The following is a 27,436-nucleotide window of genomic DNA, read 5'->3' as shown; positions in this document are numbered from 1 at the left end:
GGCGTTCGGACGAGGAGCTGGCGCGGGATTTCTGGAACGAGATAGGCTATCCCACCCCGGCCTCAAGGTTCTGGGAGGTTGCGTCTCCGTCAACCGAAGGTATGTCCGATGATGAGCTTCGCTTTTGCAGGTCTAGCGATGGTTCTTCTTCGGCTGCTGCGGAGCGGAAGGTCGTCGACGTGGGGGTGCAGCAGGTTTCGGCGGTGACCAAGCAGGCGGCTGGCTCACGCGTCTTTCCGGTGCCGAGGAAGCCAAGGGCCGGCGCGTGGAGAGGGTCGGTGCCGCCCCGGCACGTTTGGAGAAGTTCAAGACGACGCATAAGAAGGGTTTCCATATGGTCCATTGTTGGGAGGTGCTCAAAGACAACAACAAGTGGATGATAAGCTTTGCGGCCTACCAAAAAGCTGTGAAGAATGGGACAGCGGTCACCCTCGACGGCGAAGACGACGATCAAGGCCGTCCAGTCCTTCCACCTCGTCCACGAGGCCATAAGGCTACCAAGGCCGATCTTGTCCGGGAGGCGCAGACCATTGCGTTCACGCAGAGCATGGAGAAGATAATGGCTAACAATCTTGCGGCTCTGCAGGTGGAGGAGGAGTTCAAGAACCTGGTGGACGAAAACTGGACTTGGTAAGTGAGGAAGATTTCTGATTCGGCCTTGACGCTGGTTTTTCCAAAACGTGAAGTATTTTTGGGATAATAAAAGATACTTATATGAATTGAACTTTGAAGGCGATACAAGCCGCAAGAATTCAAACCTGGCCTGTTCATATATATGACGCACAAAGCCAAATTAACTGCAAAGTAGCCAACAACTCGTATCAAAATCCATTGATCTCTTCTCCCACTTTGACAGCACTCCGACCAGCCATCAACTCGTCCATCAACCGCCCAACATCATTGTAGGAACCTCCACCTTTCTCCACCGCGGTCCTCGCCTTCACACAGAGCTCCTCGGCCTTGTTCCGTATGCTGTCGCTCTCCAAACTCTCTCCCATCAATCTGGTGATGGATCCAGCGATCACCTCGCCGGAGATCACCTCGTGGGTCTCCATACACGACGCATAGTCCTTGGCGCCGACGCTGACGCCCACTTTGAGCACTTCCACAACGAGCTTCTCGTTGTAGAACTGGTCGGCGTACCGCGGCCATGTCACCATCGGCACGCCGGCGCTCACGGCCTCCAGCACCGAGTTCCACCCGCAGTGCGTCACGAAACCACCCAGCGCCGGCTGGCTCAGGATGAGCGTCTGCGGCGCCCACCCTCGTATGAGAAAGCCGCGGTCGTTGTTGCCGGTCAGCTCGGCGAAGCCATCAGGCATCCACTCCGACCGGTCGTCCTCGCTGCCACCGAGCACCCACACGAAGTTTTTGCCGGCGAGGTCAAGGCCGCGGGCGATCTCGCGATGCTCAGCATGGGAGAAACTGGTGAGCGTGCCGAAGGAGACGTACACCACCGTAATGGCGCTCACAACGCCACCTACAACATAGGTGGCGTAGTTATCTGTGTCCGAACCGATGTCGATTATTTCGACGTCAAATTTCCCGACTCTGTCCAAGGATGGCGCAAGAGGTGGCTCTACATACACGAAGAAAGCGCCAATTCCGTGGAACACAACATAGTTCCCTTTGACGGAAACGCGAAGATTCAACGCCGCCACTCCTGGGACGCCGAAGCTTCCGAAGAAGAGAGAAAGGCGACAGAAGCTCTTATGACTCGTATTCATCAGCTCCAAATTACAGATAGATGATCCTGATCATGTTAGGCAGCTCACAAGATCCAACAATGAAGCACATAAGGAGAAGACGACCATCTAGCTACAGCTATGGACCCATAGTCCAGGGGTGAACTACCCACTCATCACTCCGGAGGCGACCATGACGGTGAAGAGTCCTCCGGGAGATGATTCTCCTCTCCGGCAGGGTGCCGGAGGCGATCTCCTGAATCCCCCGAGATGGGATTGGCGGCGGTGGAGTCTCTGGAAGGTTTTCCGTATCGTGGCTCTCGGTACTGGGGGTTTTGCGACGGAGGCTTTAAGTAGGCGGAAGGGAATCTGAAAGTGCCGTGTCTAAAGAAGGCAATCTGTGAGAAATGATCACGGACTCTTTCATCATTGCAGACGTGAGCAACAAGAGTACTCTTCCCGCAAATCGGTGGACCAACAATTGGGAGGACATCAAACCTGTCATGTCTACCACTGCAAGGCTGTGTGTGCAACAGGAAGTGTAGGATCAGTTCCATCTCCATCTGGCGACCAAACATGCAATTTCCCAGCAAGATATGCATGTTGTAAGGCTGGCGGCCCAGGCGAGGATAAGATGTCAAAAACATGACCGACTCACTGGCATCAAGAATCATGGTTCTCAAATTGTCAAGGACATTTTCAGCTACAAGTTCTTGTGAAGCTTTTGTGCTGCTGCTAGATAGACAGAGACGTTTTGCAGAGCTGAATTTGGACAGAGCCCAAGAGTAATTCCGAACCTTATTATCTCCAGCGCCATCTTCTTGAAAAGCTCTGTATCGGAGTGTGTCGAGCACGTAGAAGCCTTGGTACATGGCATCCCTGAGCATCCTGAGCTGCCGAAGCATCCCTTGGTTTGTGATGTGCCGCCCCTCGGCCTCCTCGATGATGGCCTGCGCTCGGAGTAGAATCCTCTCCAGGTTAATCTCCATGGCCTGCACCGGCAGCTTGGAGTATTTGTTGATGAGGAAACTCACGGATCTTGTTGCGAGCTCGCCCAGCACTGCTGGAAGGAAAATCTCCATCTGTAACTAGCTACTGAGTTGGGAGAGTTTGATGTCTCTCAAACTCTGCTTCTGCCATTTTTATGGCCTAGCGGATGGAAATTTGGGCCATTGACTCTTCCAAGACTTCCTAGCAAGCAGCCAAGCCAGTCTACGCATTTTCTCTTTCAAAATTATTATTTGCTGATGGCTATGTGTTTGCTTAGTGAACAAGCACCACATGTTTACCTGTGCGCAAATTAAAGGGCCGTGAAGCCTACGCCACCATTTACCTCGTTCAATGCTAGTACTGCTACTCCTCAGTCAGCCAAAGACAAACAGCAGGCCAGAGTGACTTCGTTTGACCAAATACGTGATAACTTAGTGGGTGCAAATTCGTGAGGTCTTGAAGTAGTAGAGGTATGGTTAGAGGAGGCGAGCTGGAGCTGGACCTGGACGGGTCGTCGTAGCTAGCAGGCAGGCAGGCAGGGCACCGCTTCGCTCCAAGAGCCAAGGTCCGGGCCCATGGTCAACGTACGCAAAGACTCCTCGCGCCGCTAATCGTCGGTACAACGCGCCGCGCCACGCCTGCCTCGCGCGCAAATAAAAAAGAAAAGAACATTGCGCGCACGCACAATGCGGCCCACCAAAAATGCGGAAGTCCTGCCGCGGCCAAGCCATTCATTATCCACTAATCCCGTCGCATGCCATCTACTAATCCCGGCCCTCCTCCAAACCTCGCGCGTCTCAGGGCCACATCTCCGCTAGCTCCACTCCACGTCACCGATCCGTGTTGCGAGCCTTCTCTGCCGTCCACCCCGCCCGCGCGGTTCAATTAGCAACAAACGAAAATCCACCTGTTTCCCGCTTGGAAAAACGCACCTTCCTCCATCTATAAAAGAAGGCCATGGTCGCCACCGCGGGCGGCAGCGCGTGCCGTGACTTATGACTTTGGACTTTGGCGAGAGAGGGGAGGGGAGGCCACCATGCTCCGGATCGTGAACATCTCTCCGGCGTCCCCTTCATATTTCTTTCCCGATCTATCTCGCTAAAGCAAGGAGAAATCCGTTCTTTCTCCAGCTCGCACCTCCGCATATCTTCGATGGAGAAACCGGTCGGGGAGGCCACCATGCTCCGGATCGCCTTCCGTGATCCATCCATCCAATAAACGACTCTCCGCCGTCTCCTTTCTATTTCTTTCTCGATCTGTCTCGCTAAAGCCAGGAGGAATCCCTTCTTTCTCCAGCTCGCACCTCCACATCGCTGATGGACAAACCGGTATAGACGTCCCTAAGATTTTGCAAAAGTTTTACCGTCAATCTATACAAACTTGCAAATTAAAGGCTGAAATTTTTGTTTTTGTTGCTATGTGGCTGCTTCTCACGGCCAAGAAAAGAACAATTGAAAAAAAAAGCAGATTGGGAAATCGGTCGATCGAAACATCACTGCCAAGAAAGTAAACAGATCTTTCGATCAGGAAAAAAATAACATACACGGAAATCGATCGGTCCAAACATCTCCTCTCAATCCTTAGCAGCTCAATGCACGTACCTGCTGGCTTGATGGCTTGACGTTGACAAACTAGTACTGGTGGAGATTACCCTCCTTCGGCCTCGTCCGCTCCATCTCCTCCTTGCACTTGGCGATGGGACGGGACGGGAGGCCATGATGCCGCCGGAGAGAAAACTACGTGTGGCCGGACAGCGATGTGGAGTCCCCTTTCTATTTCTCTCCCGAAATATCTCCCTAAATCAGGTCCCAGTAGTTAGAGTAAAATACATGGCTGATCACTAAAGTTGTCCGTATAATTCGGTTGGGTCACTGTATTTAGAAAAGTGAAAGTTACGATCCTTGTACTTGGTTAGGCGTGTCACCCTACGGTCACTGCGGACGTTGCGGCTACCTAAGCGTTTTCATGATGTGGTGGGACCCAGCTGCAGCGAGGGAGGAATTTGGACAGGCCGGTGTTTTACAGAAAGGCACCTGAGCATTTATGCTTCACGCGCTTCCATGCTGAGGCTACCCCTCCTCGCCGGCGGTGTCCCGATCCACCCGGGGTTCGTGTGTGCCACGCGGAGCAAGTCGGAGCCAGAGGAGACGCCCGACTCTGTGCTCTCACCGCGCTGCCTCCCAGCGTCTTGCGTGCCGGCCGCCGCCCAACCACGCCTACCGCGTCCCGCCTCCAACGTAGCTCCCCGTGGCCCCCAATCTCTAGAGTTCCCGCCACCGGACAAAGCAGAGGCGTGCGCAGCTCTACGACTGCCTTCTCAACTGCGCGTTCATGCTTGACGCCGTTCCCGACCTCAGCGCTACCGGAGTGGGCGTCCCGCGGTAGGCCGCCGCTCTCGCGCACCCGGGCACATCGGCAGGCTGCAGCGGTGTGCGTTGTACGTCGTGCGCGACGACCTCAGGCGAAGCGCGCTCGTGGGCGACGAATTGCATCTCGGCCGCCTCTGCGAGTTGTTTCTTCGTCCGCGGCGTGGTTCAACCTGGTGCTCCGGCCAGCATTGTGGCACCGGCCGAAAAGAATCTAACATGCATGCACAAGAACGTGTTCTATCGTGCTGATCGTCGCCTCGCTCCGAGCAGATGACCGTGGCGCAGCATGCTGAGAAGATCAAGCAATCAAGCTCGACATGCACACACATGGCTCTTACTCTGCCGACGTCCAGAAGCTCCATATCTGCAAGTCCAGTGCGGGCTCGACGTCGACCACTACACCGGCGCTGTTGGCCGAGCCTGACCGGTTGCACGACTGACGATGATGCGGCGGAGGACGGACAACTAATTCGTCCTCGTCGTGAGCATGATGTTCAATGAGACGGCCGTCAGCGAGGACGCCGACAGAGCTCGACATGGATGCCACAACTCGCGCGTCGAGCGAATTCACGCCGCCACCGGCAACGGTAACGTGACCAGCAGCAGGTCGACGTCCTCGGGATCGTTCACGTTGTCGGAGTTCTGCGGCGAGGAGAAGGACCTTCGTGTCCATCAGTCCATGGCGTCGTCGGCGGCCCATGCAAAACAATACCGGCGCCGCCCGCGCGTGCTCGGCCATGGCGTCCGCCGGCCCGGACCACCACCGCGGTGTTCACTTCTTCCAGGAGGCCGTCGCTAAGCGGGACCGAAGGATACAGCTTCCCGGTGCTCCTCCTCTGCTGCCAATATAATTCGGACGGTAATCAAGGGATCAACTCAATATAATTCGGACGGTTTTGAACGGTTCTCACGGCGCTCGCTGCCAGAAATGATCAACCAGGGGCTTCACTGTAAGAAATGCAACCAGTTGGTAATGGCGCTCGCTGCCAGATGGGCCCTCATCGCCACGCGTAGTCATACGTAGCCGCAACATCGGCAGTGACCGTAGGGTGACACACATAGCCAAGTATAAGGACCGTAACTTTCACTTTTTAGAATACAATGACCCAACTGAATTATACGGACAACTTCAATGATCAACCATGTAATTTACTCCAGTAGTTAAGGCCCTTTCTTGAAAAAAATATATTCAAGATTAAGCCAATTGACTCTACCCAAAACTTTTACGCAATTCAGGGTCGGGAGTTTTCATCTGAACTTGAACATTATGGCCGGCATGTAGTTGGAAGGATAGCAATATCGTCAAACAGATACTATATGCAGCCAAATCTGACAACCCAAGTACCTTATCTCCTTTGTTACTCAGTGGGTACTGACGAGTGACCAAAACATGCAATGTAAACGGATTCCTACAACCAAACGGCAGCTATAGCTTGGCATCCAGAAGTTGCTAAAGAAATTTCAGTGCAACATGCATATTCGGGGCCAACAACAAACTAGATCAAGCACATGATGGAGAAGAGAAAAACAGGAAGGGGACGTGTACCATAAAATCTTCCCTTGCAACCTTGCTCACCCCATGCGACTGGTGGTGCTGTTGAAATCCCGGCTCGAGAGACAGCCGTGGCCACGCCGGCTCTCTTCCAACATTCGGCCCAGCGGCGGCAAGTTGAAAGGAGTCACGGTTACCACCGCCAAGGATGTAACTGTGGTGGATCAAGCTGCATCCAGCGTTCCGCTGCACCGACGGGGTGCTGCCGCCTTCGTCCGACCGCCGCTGATGGAACGGATCCTCAGCTTCTGGCGCTGTGCAGCCGTGCCCGGGGTGTGGCCGCTTTCCTTTGGCCATGAATCGTAGCTGTCGGCTTGCCCCCTATAATCCACTTCTCCAGTGCCTTTCACCCCGGCTAGCACGGCCTTTTCCCGTCCAGCTCGGGATAGGCTTTGACGGGACGGCGCGGCAGGCCGAGAGAAGGCAACTCGATTGCGGGGTGCCGGCGGTGCAGGCAAGGAGAGCGCCAATTGCAGGGCAGCTCCAGCGATTTGGCGACGACGGCATCAAATCGGAGGCAGCGCCACCGCAAAGCTTGACAGAGAAAGCGAGAGAAAGGGGAATTGGTAGTTGGGAGGAACAAGGCTACGAGACAGACGAGCTATCCCATACGCGTGTGCTGTGTTGTGGTCGCTTCGATTTTTTTTCCTTTGACAGCGAGTCATGGTGTTTTTTCCTCCTTCCACGTGTGTGCGTGCTGTCCTACCCCACATTCAGTTAGTGTCATCAATAAGTACTACTCCGTACTTACGTACTGTGTGAATGATAGGAAAAATATAATTTACCAGCCCCTTTGGCATACCATGGGAAAAAATATAATAACAAATGAAACTAAAGACCATAGTAGAAAAAAATTACACACTGTTACAAATTCACCATAGCAATTATCTCACCAAAATAGTTATCTCTAATTCACGATGTAGACAGACTAATTCCAATACAAAAGCAACATAAAACATCATACAAACATATCCAGCTACGGGCGCGGCGTGCCGCCGCGCCAAGGCTTTCTAGTAATATTCAAGGAGGCTAGGTGCTGCCTGATGGCGACGTCTCCTTGTCCCCTTCTTCCTTTTCCAGTGATGCATCAGGCTCAACACTCCAGCCGATGCCTGGATCCTCCAGCAGGAACAAAACATCAGCGCCATCTTTAATAAAGCATATTTAGCAAAGAAATAAATAGATTTAAGAGGAAGACTTCAACTAGACACGCATGACAACGGATATTCATCTATCTACCAACATGATAGCACCTTTGTCTCCTCGGAAAGGCAGTCACCTATGTATAGTTTTCAAGTTATCAGGAAAATAAACACCAAGATATACTGTAACTAGCAAGAAGATACATAGTAACATACATGTGCATACAATTTTCAGGATTGCGAAAAAAGAAACAAATTGACACCAAGTGATGTCACTGTCAATCAAAATTGTGATGCAAAAGAAAACAACACAACAAGATACATAGTCTTGCCATCAAGTGCTACCTTGCTGTTGTTCTAATTATCAGTATGCACTGCACTAGTTAAGTGGCAATCATTTGGTAAGAGAGGACTACCTGTGATCAAAAGATTAGAGCCCGTTTCTACTCGGAGTCTTTGACCAAAACATTCCCAGCAGGTATCACCACCTGCAGTCACTTGATATCAGAACCATTGTTATACGTAAACAGATAAAAAAAACCATCCCCTACAAGTCCAAGCATGACATTACCTTCACTCCTAAAAATTCTATATGCTTTGATTAACTGATACAATATTCTGCAGAGGAAATGTGATTCAACGATCTATCATTGACTCTAGACAGTTCACGTGAAACATCTAGTAACTTGGTAATCTAGTCTGCATAGCCACTGTAAATTTGCAGTGGAAGTCAGTCACCACAAAGAAATATCAGAGCTTTAAACAACATCAATAGCAACCGAGATATATTAGGTGAACAACACAACATTAAGTTTCACCCTCGATAAACTACAAAACAGTAGTATTTTTGCATATAGTAAACAATTATTTAGATTTAGAATCTATAAAAGTGCACCCATTTGAACAATACAAAAGTAAAACATAAGAGTGTTACATGAATGAGAGCAAGATGTGCATGCAATTAACACTCTGACCAAATAATCCATGCAAGCATCCAATGCCAATACAACCCTTATCAAATCCATCTTCAGATGAATTAGTCCATCATCAGACTCAGTCCACATCTACATGTGGCTAATTAATCTCTACTACCACCTAAGAGTAGAGCAATACGTAATGCAAAGTGTCAAAAATCCGCACCAACAACTTCACATGACCAGTTTCAAGTAATCTGAACAAAAAGAATGGAATAGAATTAAGAACTTCTAACAACCAGGCCTACATGCCAATACAGCCACAATATCACAAAGCTCATAGAGGAAAAAGAAGAGAAACCCGACATCTTACCTAAACCTTGGCGTAAAAAAAGGGGCCATTTGAATAGTTCCGCCTACTTGGTATTCTTGAAGCCAAATAGTTACCTAGAATCACCTGAGAAGACACAAGTTAACTTCCAGGAAAGAAAGAAAAGCAATAAGATGTTGAAACAAGACTTGACTAGCGGAATTACTATCTTGTCATAGTAGTAGTAATACGTACAATTTGGTACATGTAGTGCTACTGCTGCCTATAAATGCAGTACTACTAGTATTCGGCAATTCAAAAGATAGAATTTTGTCGAAGGATATAAATTTGCAACCAACATAAGAGGGCAACCGATAAATTTGAATGAATGAATAGATCACACCAAATATTCAGACAAGTAGAGTTAAATGGCCAAACCATTGTAGCTCAGTTACAGTCACTAAATTCAAAGGAAAATCGCTACTATTGCATCAAATTTAGACGAAAAAATGACCAACTTGCTAGAGCAGACTGATCTCAACCTTCAAAAACACTACAAAACACACAAAACCATGTTCAGTCACGACATTGCAGCAACCTGAAACTTCCAGGACGTCACTAGGAGCAAAGTCGTTCACGGCACTTGCACCAAAACAGGAAATGAAACACCACATCGCTACATCACGTAGCGTCCATCAGCAGAAGAACCAAAAAAAAACATAAGAATTGGGGGTTTCTGGCCTCTTGACATATAAAAGATAGGAGCAAGTATGTTTGCCCAAATAGATACAGCTCATGACCATCAGCATATCATCTAAGGATGCGGAGGTAACCATGCCTCCATGGCCATGTAGAGCAGCTAAGGGAGAAACAGAAACTCACCCAAAAACATGGAGTCAACACAGCTATCCGTGGCTAGGATGATCAGGCCAGCTCCCAGGAATAACACAACTGCACAAGAGATAAACATATGTTAATTCCTGATATAAAGAACCAAGTAACAAAAGACTAGATCAAACTGGGATCACATTGGGAAGCATAAAAGAAAAGTGAGAACATGATTGGCTTTGAGAACATTTTTTCATGTTGGAATCAAACATAAATATATTTATAATCTACTACATTTAGTAGACAAATTTTGTTCTGTTGGTATTTTCTTAACCAGAAGAAGAGCAATCTATACCTAATAATAAAGGAGCTAGCGTTTCCGTGGTTCGGTCCGTTGGTTTCTGTCAAAATTTTCGTCCAACGTATTTTAGGACCGATTTACCCTCCCACCGAGTTCCATAATACGCACATTGCCACAATGTGAACCGATTCCCTTCTTATTTTTCTTCTCACCCGACCGAACTTCATCTCCACAACCGGCCGCCAGCCCTCGATCTCCGGCGAGCGGCGCCACCGACCTCCTCCACGGCCGCCGCTTGCTTCCCCTGGCCCTCCTCGTGCAGCGTCTCTCCGCTCCAAATTTCCCTCCCTGCCAACGGGATCCCAGTCGCGGGATCTGACTGGTATGTGTCATGTGTGGCATTTCTGATCCATCGGCACCATGGGCGGCGGTGGTCGCTGTAAACCGCAAGAGCTCTGGCAAGACCGGCGGAAGCGGCATGCCATGGCCAGCGCCCTCACTCCCAGGGAAATCGAATTTGAGGAGAAGCGGCAGCGTCCAGAGCTAGGATTTAACTCACCACCGCCTTGATTTGGCCGGTGTTGTAGCAGCAGAGCCGACCAAAGATTTCAGAGGTGGGGCATTGCCGCACGATTGGAGACGCGGGGCAGTGGTAATGGACTGAGAAGAAAGACATTAGAGGCATAGATACGAGGGAGAAAACAATGGTAGACAAGATCTGACAGCAATTTATTTGGAGAGAGGGTTTGATTGGGAGGAGGCAAATACAGATTGGGAAATCGGTTAGGGGAGTTCGGGAGAACAGCAAAGGATTTGGCAGGTAATTGACGGTAGGGATTTTTATAGTGAACTCTAGCTTAATGCAAAACAAAAGTCTCAAGCACGGTAGGAACAGTTTTAAGCTTCTAGGCTACTAGCTTTCACTTCTCATGGACATTCAGAAAACAGAGGCAGACAGTACATTCAGAAAAAAGAAGCAGACATCACATTCAGAACAGAGTGGAAAACAGGACACTGAGAACAGAGTTCATGTATACTAACTTAAGTTGCAATGCTTCAAATGCACCGTACACACAAACATGAAATTTATTCTTCAGATCATAGGCAGCTGCACTTCAGTAGCACAAAAAATGGAAACAAAAAATGAAAACAAAAAGTTGCACTTCAGTAGCACAAATTCATCTGCATTTTAGTTAAGCATTGCGTACTACAGTTCATCTTCTTTCATTTAATATATATTTATATATTATTCTTATTGCTCCGCGGAAGAATAAATAACTTTTAATGTATTTTGGGTGCCACATTCACGGACTTTATAGCTCAGGTGCTAATGTATTCCGTTGCAAGCTAAGGAGCAGGTCAACTGGGAGACGAGGATGTTGTCCGCTAATGACGAAGCTGCATGCATAACGATGGTGTATAGCCGGTTGTTGGTTGTAAGCAAGATGCCATATTATTACAGCTAACATGTAGGCAACAAGTACAATAGTTGACTATAAAATATACTATTTTCTCAATGGATGACCCATTCACACAACTTACCTAGAAGCACGTGCTAGAGCTAGCTCTTGCATAAGAGCACACTTACGTTCTATCTCCTCTTATCTATTCTCCAACTATAGATAAATATATAATTTTAATTCTTATAGCCAACTGATTAGAACTTATTGTACTTGCTCTGGTACCTAAGAATTTTTTTATTAAACGTGGACAAACCATTGTATTTTGTGTAGATGATCCTGCTGCTATAGAGCTGGCCCCATGCGATTCTTTACGAATGTTCACTATGACAAATTTGCCGAGGAAAACAGTTTAGAAAATTTGCCGAGGAAAACAGTTTAAAAGTTCAGTTTTGAAGTTTGGCAGAACACAACTAACATGAAGTATTTACACTGTACCCTTTCAATGTTCTTTACAGAAGCACATATCAGTGGCACCGTTGCAACCGGTAAACTTTGTACTAAAGAAATTTCTGTGAAAACAAATATTTGAAGATTATTTAGCGCCCATGGTGCAAGTGGGGGTAGATCAAATAAATAAAAGAAGATTAAGAAGAAAAAGTGGACTAAGGATACGGTTATGTGGGTTTGATCTACTTTGGGTCGCGCTGCCATTTTTCCTCCAAGAGTGGTTTCTCCCCTGTTCCGGTGCAACGCAAGGGTACATTTCCTAGTGTAAAATAATGGAGCTATTCTCCCAAAACAGGACCTGATCACTAAACATTAGTGTAAACATTTCCACAACAGGAAAAAAAAAAAACTTCAGCAAGCAAATATACATGACGGGGTTCCAATAATTTGAACAGAGAATTACATATGAACAAGAAAGATGAAAAAGATTCCTGATCAAAGCAAACTATGTTTGCATCATGTATGCATTATACTGAATCAATGAGAAAACAGAGGAGCTAATTACTGCAGAACACTTAGCACAATACCAGATCACCGATCACAAATACTCACTCCGAAACACAGAATATTTTCCAGCAAACTAAGGGACACTAAATCTTACATATACAGGTGCAATCAAGCAGTGGAAACTACCTACGCCACTACAACATGTCGCTAGTCAAGCAGGAGACAGCAGCAAGCACAAGGAGGTAGCAGATGCCTGTCTAATCCGATCCCAGTGCCATGGTGCATATGGACGTTGTAATATCCTGGAACCGAAGCACACCGAATATAAACGAACAGGAAATTGGCAACTCACCTTGCAGATCACGTGCTACTCCTTCTAGAGGCGCTATAGGTTGCCCTTGAGGCAAAACTGCAGTAGATTAATAAGATAGTAGAGATGATACAGAAGGTAAGTAAAAAAAGGATTCCAACTGAAGTCCAAATGAGTCAAAGTCTTCAGTCTACCTTGCCATTGGGATTACTGTCACTGCACTGCCATTTCCACACCATTGCAGCCAAGAGACAAAAGTGCAGTCCCGTTATCTGTATATAACATAAGGACAACCTATTGAGGAAACAAATAAAGCACATCATTCTTCAAAAATAAGCATGATCCATAAGGATAATGGGCAATATTCAAGAGTACTAGAAAGAGCTCTAAAGTGGGAAAAAATGACCATGGATACTGTAGCCTATCTTCTTGACAACTCAACAACAAAAGTGAAAAACAGATCAAATGTGGTAGTGCTCTCTTATTATTCATGCCATCATTAGAATCAGAACAAAGCAAAGCTATTCTCCCCAACCAAAACTAGAAGCACAACAAATAAGAGCTATTTCTCCCTAAACAAAAAACCTATCATCAGAATCAGAACATATAGATCAAAATCAATCGCTAAGATGTCACCAACAGAGCTATGAGAAATCACATCTCTTCGCACACAAGTCCATAGAATTTCCAAGAATAAATCAAAGATAACCAAAACATAAGTGACACCATCTCAGAACACATACAGGTCCATCAACTAAATATGCGTTATCAGAGACCTTATGTTCTACAATGCTTCTACCGGAGACAGGTGTAGCACTTGTTCTGTATACTTATCAGTCCTTCCACCATAAATAAATAATGATAGATATGAAATGTTTTAATCTAATTCCTTAACCAAGGGATGAAATTATTAGCAATAAGTAGCCATACAGATGCATTAAGCAGGTTAGATAAGCAATTCAAACATTATATTCCTATGATAAAAATGGGCAAAGGTAAGCATGCGATGACTAAATCAAAGAACAACCGACATTACCGGCCCACCAAACACAAAAACAACTCCCGCAACACATCATATTTTCCATTAAAAAGAACGACGATAAATACAAAATACACTGATGGAATCAGTGGAAACTACCTACTACACCACTCAACATGTTGTTGGGCAAGCAGGCGATCCACAATCAGCATTGGCAGCTCCTGCAAACCAAACAGAAACGCATCAGGACGTTATCCCCACATCAATGAATTGAACCACACCGAATCGAATCAAGATGGCAAGCTAACCTTGCAGATCATGTACTACTACTAATTCTGGAGGCGCTCCAGGCTGCCCTTGCCAGCCATGGCGAAACCCTTGGAGCACAAAGAAACTCGAATGATCATGTACTAGTATGAAATGCGCTCCAGGCTGGCCATGGCGAAACCCTTGGAGCACAAAGAAACTCGAATCAGATCATGTACTAGTATGAAATCTTCTCCTAATAGTCGAATCAGCTGTTCTACCGAAGCAAGGACGGAGAGCAAATCTCCCTCAAGATCTGCAACACACCTCACCTGCCATCAGCAGCACAACTCCTCTCGCCCTTCGACGAGCATCAATTCTTCTCCTCTCGCAAAGAAAACAAGATTGTCACACTGCAACTCTGAACCTGGGACTGTCGTATGCTAAAGTTCTTGATAATAGTGAAGGGTTAATGAACTCGAAATTGTGCTCAGAGTATGGCGTCATTGATGAAGTGCGACATTTATCAAGAATCTCTATTAACCAAGTTTAGTGATACAACTGAAATTCTTTGCTGCATTAATTTCAACTGGAGGTTGCAGGATTGATTTAATTATAGCATTGCATCATAGAAACCGAGCTTTTCATTAGAAGTAAAAAGGTGAAGAAACTACAGCAGCATGTAATATGAGCATTTAAAGGAGAAACTAACCAGTTTAGTGAACACACTTCTGGTACTTTGAAGAAATAATCTACAATATTGATGGTATTGATAAAGCACTAACTGAGAATTACAATAGAAATGCAGCAAAAATTTATCTTTGGCACTCTATATTTCGGCAATTAACTATTTGATTCCAGTAATGAAAACTAGTCCAGTTCATTGAGAAAATTTAAGTAATTCAAACAAGTGCAGTTCCGGTAATGAAACTGGCAGTAGATCATTGGTAAATTCAAACAAGTCCATATCATTCCTTGTAAGTATATCATGCACTGTGTAAGAGTAGAAATAATTTGTTTGCAAGTATATCATAAATTGTTTGCTTGTATGTGCAGTTCCAGAACATCGTGTTAGCTGGGAAACCAAATGGTACTACTCTAAATATTGACAGGCTGACATAGGTGTATTGTTAAACCAAGATATACATGCTAGCAGTAGCAAAATCCAGAATCTAATGTTAAATTGATTCTTTCATTTTGCAGCGACTAAATTAGCATTGTTTGATGGTTTGAAAACGACACTGAGATCAGTAGGTCAGTTATGACAAATTGTATATATGTGTGAAAATCATAGGAGAAGAATCAACCTTACATCTGAATTGGTTTAGCATATCGTATATACAATAGTGCTATGGAAATGTCAGTTGCTAGATCTTGCAAGATAGACAAGAAACTTCACTCTGGCGCGGCCCACTCTCTTGGTGACGATGGCCGTGATCTCCTTGGCCCCTGAATCCAAAGAAACAACTATGTATGCTCGTCGAAGTGAACAACTAATTAACAACAACAGAATCTGAAGCCGACCTAAGAACATATTAAGAAGAAACTATATCGAGATGAACAAACCTACAAATCATGTGAACTACACAAACATTATAACACGAGACATGAGAACACAAGAATACTATATCTTGCATACTTTTCCAAGAACTCATGGCAACTTGCGGACCTGGCCACCGTCGAAACCTAGTGTAAATGATCCAAGGATACCTCCTGCGAGCTCTTCTTGGAAGACGGCGGTGACCTGCAGACCTCGCCATCGTCCAGTTACTCCCCACGGATGGATGCGGCTCCCGACAGATCTCACCGGAGGCCTGCCGCTCCCTTGCTGGCTAGAGATGCGGAGGAGAGGGTGAGGGAGTGGAGGGATGGAGCAGCGGCGGTGGGGGGTTTCTCAGCCCATGGCGGCCAACACCATGGAGGAAGGTGTTGATGCAGTTCGGTGGTGGCATGGCGGCGGAAGCGGGCGCATCGGGGGCAGCCCGTGCCAATTACAGGCCTAAGCCACAACCAGCACCATCAGCTCCTGCAACCCAAAACCAAAAATGAAGCGCGTTAGGACATTATCCACACATGATCGGAATCGGACCACAACCAGATCAAAGCGAACAGGAAATTGGCAGCTCACCTTGCGTGTCACGTGCTACTAATTGTTCTGGAGGAGGTGGTACACGCTGCCCTTGCCGGCCATGGGGAAACGCTAGGCGCACAAAGAAACCCGAATCAGATTACGCACTAGTACCAAATGTCGTCCTAATAATAGTCGAATCAGCTGCTCTACCTAAGCAAGGACGGAGAGGGAGTGGAGAAGCTGGTACCTTTGAGGCCGACGCTGACGTACGACGACGTCTCCGGCACGAGCAGGTCGACCTCCTGGTCGCCGGCGCCCCCGCGGCTGCGTGCAGCACCGCGCCGCCGACCGGTATGATCGACGGAGCCGCGCGCGCCGTCGAATCGTCGACACAGGCTGCGTCGACGAGCAGGCGATTCGCGCCGCCGTTGTGGCTACTGCGCGTCGAATCCTCTTTCGTCAGCGAGGATGGGGCTGCGCTTGGGGGTGGGGTGGTGGGGGAAGCCGGCGGCGGCATGTCGACCTGGTGCAGGGGGAAGGGAGACGGCGACCCACCGTCGATGTGATCCAGGCGAGCTGGTCGCGCGCCGAGGGATGAAGGGGCTAGAGGAGATGAGGAGGTGCCGGTGGTGGGGGGAGAGAAGAGACGGCGGCCTGTGGTGGGGGACGGCGGAGGGCGCGTGCCGGCGGCGACGGGGCGGTGGTTGGGGAATGGCATGCGATGGGAATGATGACCCAGTCCAGAATACTTACTGTAAATAAATAAATGGAGGAGGCGGCGTGATTTTCGTTTTAATTGGTTAGCATTAGAGGCAGGCGTTATGTTTCTTTGGGACAAGTATATCTGGACACTAGATCAACCTGGACGGTTCAGATCGCCGATCCAGGTGAGGCAAATCCGGTATTGTGATTGGCTCTAACGAGACCATGCGAAGAATTAGCAATTATTAATGTCATTATTAATTAGTCCCGATCACGCCCTAATTTCTCGGGCTTTGTTTTGGTAGTTTTGTTGGGGCCTTGATCCATGCAAAAGGGCTCCACGGTGATTATGGTACGCCATTCATTGACTACTGCTTTTGCCTCCTAGCAATAATAACTACTATACCTAAAATTATGGAGAAGAGGCGGATTATTTGCTGAATCGAATCTCTGCAGCTCGAACGAGAAACCAACATTAATTATTATACCTAACTAATCATCCGGAAATTCTGTTTAGCCCAAAAATGATCCCGCTCCGCCTGAACTCTCAATTGTTTTGACTAGCTATACTTTGAAAAAACGGAGGTGTGCGACAAAAGTAATTCACGAATTATGTTTCAAGCCACAAGACTGGATTCATCTGCTGGCCAGTCAAGGATGTTGTTAATCACGTAAAAAAAGATGTTGTTGATCCATGCGATTTTCCTACGCTACACACATATCATCATATGTGATTCCTTAATCATGGGGCGTTGCAGTAGGTAGTACTAGGCTAGTAGCTATGTAGTAGCTTTGCACTTATACCTTTCTTGTAGGAATAACGTCTATGACCTAATCAAAAGCATATGAATTCATCTAGTACTCCAGCTACACGGACTCTAGAAGCTCTAATGGTTAGGGTTAGGCGACACGACCAGACTGCACCACCACTCGCCCTCCCTCTCCCAGTCCCCCACCTCTATTCTCCGTCGCCGCCGAAGGTCGCGAATGGAAAAGCACGGGCGGTGACGGCGGCGAGGTCTCTCAACTTATTAATGGCTGGTGTTTCTTGGTTGGCAGGAGGCATGCGTTGTGTTTATTTGGGATATATATCTGGACGCTGGATCATCATGGACGGTTGAGATCACCAATCCGGGTGATCATGTATTGTGATTGGCTGCAACGAGGCCATGGGAAGCATCCCAACTTATTAATGGCATGATTAATTACTCTCGACTAGCAATGCACACACTAATTTCTCGGGGCTGTGCTTTTTGGCACTTTCCTTGGGGGCTCTATCCATGCAAAGGGCTCACCGTGATTATGGTACGACATTAACTACTCCCAACAGGTGGATTATTCGCTGAATTGTTGCAGCTCGAACAATCAATCATCCCGGAAATTATGTTTAGGCCAAAAATTGATCCCACTCTGCCTCGAACTCTCAATTATTTTGGCTCGCTACTTTGAAAAAACAGAGGCGTGCGACCAAAGTAAGTTGCTAATTTTGTTTCCAGCCACAAGACTTGATTCATGTGCTGTCCAGTCCAGGAGGTTGTTAATCCATGCATTATTCCTACGCTATGTACATATCATCATATGTCAGATTCCTTAAGCAGGGGCTGGTGTCGTCTAATCCATGCATGTACCTAGTAGTATATAGTATGTAGTAGCTTGCATGTACTCTTTGTAGGAATAATACCTCTGACCTAATCAAAAGAATATGAATTCACCTAGTACTCCACCTACACAAACGCTAGAAGCTCTAATGGTTAGGGTTAGGCGACACTGGAGGCGACCAATACATCACCACCATTCACCCTCCTCCTCTAAGTCCCCCTCCCCATTCTCCACCACCACCTTAGTTTACGTAGGGCAAAGCATGGGTGAGGCTTCTTCTCGGCGGTGGTGTATCGGAGCCAAGATAGATGTTCTCCCCGACCCGTTTCCAGCCACAAGACTTGATTCATCTGCTGGCCCATCAAGGATGTTGTTAATCTATGCAATATTCCTACGCTACGCACATATTATCATATATTTGTGATTTCTTAAGGCTTTTATCTGCAAATTCTGGATAATCATTTTATCCCAGGTTGTCTTTTAGTTTCCATGTGTGTTGCTTCATGTAACTTGTTTTTCGATTAATGAGATACATGGTTGCTCTAAAAAAAAGCTCGTGGGACTCTTGGCAAGCTCAATGTGGCATCCAACTAGTGTCGGGCTCGCCTCCTAGTTTGGTCTTGCCAAGGCCCCTGGATGAGACTAGTGTGCATGCGATGCTCGATCGATGAAGATTCTCCTTGGTGCGTGGAAGCTATACACCAAGTAGGATCCATTGAACATTGGTCGTTGCACTAGGACTGGATTGGCTAGAGCGTTGGACCGATCTAGTGCACATGCATGCACATGGCCCCACTATTTTTTTATCTACAAATCAAATCTTGTGCAACTCGAGAGGTCCAAGGTATTTTGCTACGCGCTACTCCCTTCGATCCAATAGAAAAGTGTAAGAACCATACTACAATGTCAATTTACAATTTAGCCCTTCTAAATTAGAAATGAACTACTACGCCTAACTTGCATCTCGTCCACCTCCCTCGCATCTCCCACATCTTGCTGGCATGTCTTTGAATCGCTTGCCCCAACTAGCTTCTGGCCAGATCGCTTGTTTTGACCAAATCGCTCCCTTCTGGTCGTATCTCCAGCTTGCTTCTAGCCAAATCTCTACCACGTCCCAGACTTGGATGGAGGAGGGGCCTCTTCTCCGAGCAAGCTCTATGCCAGGTCCTCCTCCACACCAACTCCTACTCTGGCCAACTCCTCCTCAGGCCTAGACTGCCTTCATGCCTCTAGCCAGCTCCTCCTCTAGCTAGCTCCTTCTTCGTGCCTCGCATTCCTAGTGTGCATCTGCCCCTCGGTGCCATTGATAGATGAACCTAGTGCAGCAACATCTTCCTCATACGCCTTTGGATCAACATCAGGTACTACTGCACAAGATTGAGAACAATTCAAACTGCAATTGCAGTTGATGAGACTTGAGTAATTCGAGAGTTCATTATAATTCTATTCAATGTAAAAATATAGATGGATTAAAACTGCAATACAAGCTGCTCTTGATGAGTCAAACTAGCACTTGACAGAGAAACAAACATGAAAAAAAGTATGTTGTTATCTTTTGGCGTTTAGTTCCACCATGTTGGACCTCAATTGCTCCATGTACCTTGAAATCACCATGAAGGGGTTTAACATGAGAATATAATTGAACAAAATATAGTATGTACATGGACAATATAAAACAAAGATAGCATATATTCCAATATTTGCATGGAGTGGTAAAAAGGCTAACAAAAATTAAGATTTGTCTTGTAGTAAAGCACATATCAGCAACAACTCACATCCAAGGACAACAGAAGTATACACAAGCATTGGGAGTAGTTTATCTTTGTGTAGATGCACACAAGTTAATCACGTAGTATGTAGTACATACAATTTTTGTAATGAGAAAAGTCAAACATTTAGCACTAACTAACTAATAACATGTGCTAAATTACTGCCAATATCAAGCGAGATGGATAGTCTAACAAGTTGCCGCTAGATTCCTTGGAATGTCTAGAGTCCCATCCCCCACTTGGTGATTATTATTTTTAGCTTCTTCTAAACTAAGAACCTAGCAAACTTTTGAAGGACAGAAAGAATGGTGTGGTCGTGTTAAGTGCAAGTACAATTCAAAACAAGGGTCTTCTTACAAAGAAGGAATTTGACCTTGGCAACTTCAAACATGGTGCCTGTCATCAACTCATTTGCCCAAATCTAGCAAAAGAAAACTGTAAGAATATCCAAAACTAGAACATGTACTCCATTGAACTCAGTTGAGGTTATGCTTTGTTCCAAACCAATAGTCAAACAATACACCATTGCATTCTTGGGGAGCCTCTCCCTGCTCTTGGCGTTCTTCTTGCTAAGAAGATGTTGCTTCCCGGCGCACCGCCGCACCATCTTCTCCATCTCCATCACCCCCAACCGATTCGCCGATGGCTTAGTGACAAACACGAAAGAGGAACAAAATAAAGAAACACCCAAAACAACTGAAGGACTTGTAAGAACAAATGGTTAGGCCAAGATGGACCAATAGGAAACCTTATGCGTCTTCATCTTGTAGCCCTTACCGTCTTTCGCGATGTCGATCACAACCCCACGATATCAACATCTACTGAAGCTCAGTTCAAAACTTCTTTGCTCTAGCTAGTTTGCCGAGCTCGGTAAGAGACATTTGTATACAATTTATTTATAAAATCAAAGATAGAGATACATATATGCATGCAGTACTTGTAGAGAACCTGCCTACCATTGCATGTAGTGTGTCTGATTTAATCAAGTCGGCATTAGCGCTAGCGAAATAAATTCCGGCGCAGGATTTGGGCTCACGCGCCAAACGAATTTGGTAGTTTTTGGGCCGTTTTGAGCGGAAAAAAAGGGAGTCCAAACCCTACCCCACATTTCCCGCGACGCGATCCCCTCTTCTACCCAACGAAATCCAGATCGAACGCCGCCGCCGCTCTTCCCCGTCGTCGCCCCATTATCCATCCGGCGAAGCTCCAACCGCTACCGAGCCCCACCGCACAAGATCGACCTCCGCCGCCATGGATTCGCGAAGGACAGAGGCGGAGGCGGTGCCCCCATGAACCGCTCTGCGTCGCGGCGGCTCGTTCGCCGGCGCGCTTGTGCGCTGGCAGGACGGCGCGCAGAGCTCCGTCGAACCTGCTTCCTGCGTCTCACGCGTGGCTTCCGGGTGCTGCTTCACGCCGGCGAGGTGGTGCTGGTGCAGGCCGTCCGGACGCGGCGGCGCAGCTCCGCCGTTCTGCGCTCCGTCCTCGCTGTCGACCAGACCGTGGCCTCGCCGCGCTCTGCTCCGGGGCGTCTCCGTGCAGGTATGGTATCCACACCCCAATCATAATCCTTTTCCCCCTGATTCAGTTTTCTTGACTGAAAAACGTGTTTCTTTGCAGAGCAGCAGGAGGAGGGGCGAGGCTTTGAAGGTCGTGATTGCTGTCCCGTATATATACTGCATGTATTAGTTTGATTGTATGCGTTGGCTGCTTCCCTTGAACTGTTTAGCACGATCGATTTAAAGCTAGGACTTGTAACTCCTAAACTAGTTTCTACGTGGATGCATAGCTATGGCACTGGAGCATTAGTCAGGTTCAGCCAATTATTGAACAGCATGTTGTTGGAATTCCCTAGAGTCTTCTTATTTCTCCAGGCTCCACCAAAAACATCCTGATTTCAGTACCTCGTGGATTCAAATCAGACGTTAGTTCATACTGATTATTCGGACCAGCCTGTGTTGTTTTTGTACGGCCCTCTAGTCACCGAAGATCAACCTTTGCTTCTTTGTTGTGATCTCTGGCTGGCTTCTGACTGACCCGGTCGACACCGTGTTGAACAACTAGCAGATCAGTAGAGAATTTCAGGTGAAAAGTTCGGAGTTTTTGGTGTCCATATCTGTGTGAGCTAGATGTACACACAGATACGTTTTAGTTTAGGCTTGCTCTAAATATTGACTCGTGATGTGCAGAGTTAGCTAATCTGAGCTGCTTAGGACGCATGAATACATGGTGCTATTTCTGCACGTTTTCTCTTCATTGCAGATTGATAAAACAAATTGGAAATACTACATGTTTGTATGAATCTGCCGAATCAAGATTTGACATCAATTTCCGTTGATGGCTATTTCTTTTCTTCAAATCTTTGTGGAATTCTTTTCATCTCCGTATTTTAGTGAGCAGGCTAGAATAGTTGGCAAGTTTGCGGGATTCGTTCTGATGTATTAGTAGACCCGATGATCCTGTTTGCAGCCTCAAAACATGCAAGAGAAGTTTTCGGAAAATTGTGTGCATTACTTGTTATCTTTAAGATCTTGTGATAAGTGTACATGCTCTGCACAGTGACAATGGTTCATTCAATTGATAAATTGTGTTTCTTCCATAGTAGTTTAATTGTACTCATTTCCTTTCTAATATGCAATCTTCTTCAATTATGTTAGGTGCATAAGAGTATGTGGTAAGGCTGCTGTTGAGCAAGCTGTGGCGGCAAGGTCAGCGCACCGCAACCGCGGTGGTGGTGCTGTGTTGATTTCGGCTACAATTCTCTCAGGTGAGGGGCGCCTGTTTCCCCCACCTCTCGTTCCTGGTTTGTTGCGATGTGGATATGCACGTGCTTGCATTCGTTTTAGGAATTTGCATCCCGATGCGTGCTAACAGCTCCCAGATCAGTAGAGAGCTTTAGCTGATAAGTTCAGATTGTTAGGTTTCAATTTCCGTGTGAGCTAGTACATGTACATCCAGATAAGTTTTAGTTTTGATTTGATCTTATATTGACTGATGATGTGCAAGATTAGCTACTCCGAGCTGTCAAGATGCATGCCACCGACAGTTGCAAGAGCCGTCGACTTGTTGGGTCTTGGTTTATTTTTCTGTCTGAATCTTGATATCCAGATAGTATAACATGGATGTAACTTTGTACTTGACTTGCATGTTTCTTGGACTATTGCTTTATTTTATTGCATTCTTTGTGCAAGTGCAATGACTAGCTGTTGATAAATTTTCTAGGATGCATCACTTGAAGGAATCTGGAAGACCTGGAGTGGTGGCCTTTTTCTTCGATTCCATGTTGTGTCTAGGTAGATTCTGGTAAGTGATAAGTGTACGTGCTGTGCATACAAACCATGGTGCATTCCATTGATAAAGTGTATTTGTTTTTCCATATTAGCTTAATTGTACTCGTATCTTTTCTAATATGCAATATTTTTCTAATATGTGAGGTGCATCAGAGTATGCGACATGGCTGCTGCTCGGTAGACCATGACGGCGAGTTAACTGTGCAGCAACCGCGGTGGTGGTTCCGTCATGGCTGCGCCTAAAATTCTGTCAGGTGATTCCTCGAGTCAATGCGCTGGGTTCGGCAATCAAGCCGTTGAGCATTTAATTATTTGTGGTTCTTTTCCAGCACTAGATTGTGCTGCTGGTTATGTAGATTATATGGTCCTAGTTTTTATTCACCTCTAATGTCAAAAATGAGTAACGATGGTGTTGTTGTCTTCCTCGAGTTGGCCATGAAGCTGAGTTGTCGATATTATCATTTTTTAGCATTGTTAACTCAGAAAGGCCCTGGCAGAGGATTTTCTTGCACTGCTCTGCCACTTCAACATGATCTGTATTCATATGCTTCACCGTGCCGTTTAACTGGTGCTAGCATGCTTGAGAATAACAGGGAATGCATGTTCATATTAGTTTCCTAATTACAACATTTTTTTCTTGGAAAAGCATCAAGATGCGGCAGTATTTTTGCATTACAAATACTATATTTCGTTTGTTACTTAAGTATTTTCGCATTAACTGGTGCTAGCATGCTTATGTCTTGATAGCTAGTTGTGTATATTATATTTCATTTGTTACTTTAATTATGTCAATTTGATCTGTTTTTCGTGTACCTATGTATTCTTCACTGACACTGCCCTTCATTGTCTCGAAGATGCATTTCTCAATTGAGGGAGAGGTTTGCCAGAGGAGAAGATCCTACACAGCTGCATAAATAGCCATTGGAAGAAGTCATACCAGAGGTGAACCAAGCACTTCAGTATTTGCTTATAGTGCACATATATATGCAAATCCTTAGGTGTTTAGGTTAGATGTGCACTTGTCTTGTTCCGTAAGCTGCATTGCAAACATTGTAAACATAGCATAGCTTATTGTTTGTTGCAGATGGAGCCACATGGGAAGTCCTAAAAGACCGAGCCTTCATCGACGGAGTTGGTGCAAGAAGATATAGATCCAACACTGATGGATAGTAACGATGCCGATACCATGCAAGAGGATTTGCTGAATGAAATATACCAAAACACAGCTGATGTAAGTCACACTATACCTTAATGAACTTTACAGGCTATTGTCGCATCTAAGAGGATTCGCAGATGGAGCCACATAGCTGAACGAAACCTGGAGCTTTATGCTCTTTTTTGATTCAACACAATGTGGATGTATTAAGAAGCTGGTTTAGGTTCAGTTTTAGTGTATTTATGTTGCCTTTTGGAATTGCATTTAGTAGAGCTGAACCATTTTCTAATATGAAGTGCTGATTCTTACGCCATGAGAGTGTTCTTCGGCTGGACTGTTTCTTGCATTCGCGATGGACATAAAAAATAGAGCTTCAGTCTTTCTATTCTTGTTTCCTTTTGCTCTTATGTTGCAGAGATTTGCTCTAGGATATATTTCTTATTGTTTCTACTTCGTTTCTTTTGTGGCTGGGCTGCTGGAGTCCTTTAAGCTTTTTTGTTAATGCTTCCTGATGTTAAGTTGGGGGTCTCCAGCATTTTGGATTAAAATCGTACGTGTACCTTTTTCCTAATGTGATTAACTTTGGAAATATTAAGCTTATATATAATCCAAGTATAATTCAGGACTAAACAATGATATGGTAGATAACTGCTACTTTGCTAGTTGTTGATTTCATCCTACTAGTACTCACAAGCAGCAACTAGTTAATTTTACGCCATGTGTTGTTCTTTTTTCTCTAGGGCAAGGAGGAGAGGCAAGCTGGAACCAGTAGCTGCACAATATACTTGGAAGCTGGATGAGCCAGGGACAACAGGGACATGTCTTTGTCTCGCCAGCTAGCTTACTGGTTCTCCTTTTTTGCTGATATCTATCAGTTGCCAATGGTAAGCTTCCACTACCTTCTGAAAGCCGATTTGAGCCTCTGAGACATGTTTATCTGCATCTGCATGAAATCGTTTGTTTGGTGCAGTTACCATATTAATTCCAGAAAATATGCTTATAAGATGATCCTAGCTAGTGACTTGTTTCTGCTTGTTAGTAGTGTCATTCCGCATGGTATCTTGACCTTTTAATTTTTCCAGAAAATAAACCTTGATGTTTACAGTAATAATTTCATATATTTGACGTGGTGTGAAATCTTCCTAAGCTGTAGAGGTCCAAGTGCTGCCATGTTTACAGTAGAAGTTCTGTTTTTTTTTACCAAACTAATGGCATTACATTACTTGGAAGTGTATCATTAGAAGTAAAATATGGTTATGTGGCCATGTTCAAATCTGGCTCAGGGAAAGCAAAGCTAGTATTTGCATGTGAGGTTGATTGATGTGATTCGGTATTTTTCTATGTATGGGATGGTCAAGAGCAGAGTTTATAGTGTTGTAATTGACCATGTGTTGTTCTTCAAGGACAAGGAGGACGCAATCTGGACCAGTAGCTGCACTAGTTGGAATCTGGAGGACCCAAGGACAACTGAGACAGACTCCATGCCTTTGCTTGCTGCTTCTAGTTGGCTCCTGATGATCTGCAGTTGCGCAATGGTAAGCTTCTTGCATACCCTATAAATGCCACTTTGAACCTGTGAGTTGTGTTGTATGTGCATGAAATTGGTTTATTTGGGGCAGCTGCCATCTTAACTCTGGTGGAATGGGCTTACAAGATGATCCTAACTAGTGCTTTGTTTCTGCTTGTTAGTAGCGTGAGTTCGTATGGCTGTATGGGGTCTCGGCCTTTTAATATTTCCAGAAATGAAACTGTGATGTTTGCAGTAATAATTTCATATAGGTGACATGGTGAGAAATCTTGCTTCCCTGTAGATGTGCGAGTGCTGCCATGTTTACAGTCAAGTAAATGACATCAATGATCAAATTACTAGGCAATGCACTTTTTGCCAAGAAAATGACAGCAACGATTGAATTACTAGGCAATGTTGTTTGGTTACGTTGTTAGGTCCAAATTTGGGTGATGGAACGGAAAACTTGTATTCGCATGATTATTGATTGTAAACGACCGATTGTCTACATTGCATTTGTGGTTAATAATTTAATATGCACATCCTCTGCATGGTCCAATTTAGCTGTTTAATATTTGTGTTGTGCATGGTGCTGGATAAATCAAATTCATATCTTTGTTATTGTTGTAATTCTGGTTATATAATATATATAAAAACAGAGTTTGTTGTACTGACCATGTGTTCTTCAAGGGCAATGGGGATTCTTGTTGTGGCTATTTGGAGGTAGGCCGGCAAGCAGCTCGGCATGGTCTTCGTCACAGGCACCACCCTGATTCAGCAGATTGCACGCGGCGGCGTTGACAAGTGAGACGAGCGCTGGGGCCCTTCGGTGCCGGGCAGTTGACCCGCTGGCCGCTGCTGTCATTGATGGTGGTGGCAGCCAGGCGGTGTTTCTCACCATATATATCATCGTCACCACGTACTGCTTATGCTGAAGAAAAAAAGGAAACGGCGGTGTTTCTGCGGCCGTGGCAACTTGATGTGAATTTGTTTGTTGACAGTGGAACTAGCTGGGAATTGATTGTGTTTTCTGGGTGAAGTGTAGCTGCACGGTGTTGATATTTTAAGTTGAGAACCTTGGCTGGATCGATCTGTGAGGCGATGCATGTGTCATGTGGGTCAAGTGCTCTGCTAGCTTTGTTATCTTATGTGTGCTATAATTTGAAGACATTTCATTCCATATAATTATATTTTGTGGTGCGAATTTCCCAAAAAAAAAGGTCAATTGTTATGTCCAAATTTGAACTTTTAATGGTTAAGAATGTATTTACTAGTTTATATTTCTTAGAAGAAAGAAAATCTAGATAATCTGGAGCTGATCCATTAGGACTAGCACTTGTTATACGAGGCAAATAGAAATCG

At 45.8% G+C, this 27,436-nt stretch overlaps 1 protein-coding gene and 2 long non-coding RNA genes across 3 annotated transcripts; 2 read left to right on the top strand and 1 right to left on the bottom strand.

The window, feature by feature from the left end:
• Nucleotides 1–821: 821 nt before the first annotated feature.
• LOC124689311 (anthocyanin 3'-O-beta-glucosyltransferase-like) lies at nucleotides 822–2,767 on the bottom strand. Its single transcript, XM_047222862.1, has 2 exons — nucleotides 2,344–2,767; nucleotides 822–1,480 (listed from the first exon to the last, which is right to left on the bottom strand). The coding sequence occupies exons 1-2, from the start codon at nucleotides 2,765–2,767 to the stop codon at nucleotides 822–824; spliced, it is 1,083 nt and encodes a 360-aa protein (XP_047078818.1).
• Nucleotides 2,768–22,779: 20,012 nt separating this feature from the next.
• On the top strand, nucleotides 22,780–23,626 carry LOC124691401. Its single transcript, XR_006998934.1, has 3 exons — nucleotides 22,780–22,888; nucleotides 23,344–23,424; nucleotides 23,556–23,626. It is a non-coding gene; the product is annotated as an uncharacterized LOC124691401 (long non-coding RNA).
• LOC124691400 lies at nucleotides 23,619–26,106 on the top strand. The gene is made up of 5 exons (XR_006998933.1): nucleotides 23,619–23,665; nucleotides 24,266–24,353; nucleotides 24,496–24,642; nucleotides 25,308–25,451; nucleotides 25,971–26,106. It is a non-coding gene; the product is annotated as an uncharacterized LOC124691400 (long non-coding RNA).
• The last annotated feature ends 1,330 nt before the right edge of the window (nucleotides 26,107–27,436 follow it).

This window comes from Lolium rigidum, chromosome 2, assembly GCF_022539505.1.
Source record: "Lolium rigidum isolate FL_2022 chromosome 2, APGP_CSIRO_Lrig_0.1, whole genome shotgun sequence".
Lineage (NCBI taxonomy): Eukaryota > Viridiplantae > Streptophyta > Magnoliopsida > Poales > Poaceae > Lolium > Lolium rigidum.
This window is presented reverse-complemented; position numbering and strand designations above follow the sequence as displayed.

Excerpts from the sequence above, each read along its gene's own strand:
- LOC124689311 (XM_047222862.1), bottom strand. The coding sequence starts at position 2,767 with ATGGAGATTTTCCTTCCAGCAGTGCTGGGCGAGCTCGCAACAAGATCC. Across the intron at positions 1,481-2,343 it reads AACCATGATTCTTGATGCCA|GTGGCGTTGTGAGCGCCATT; the intron begins GTGAGTCGGTCA and ends CCTATGTTGTAG.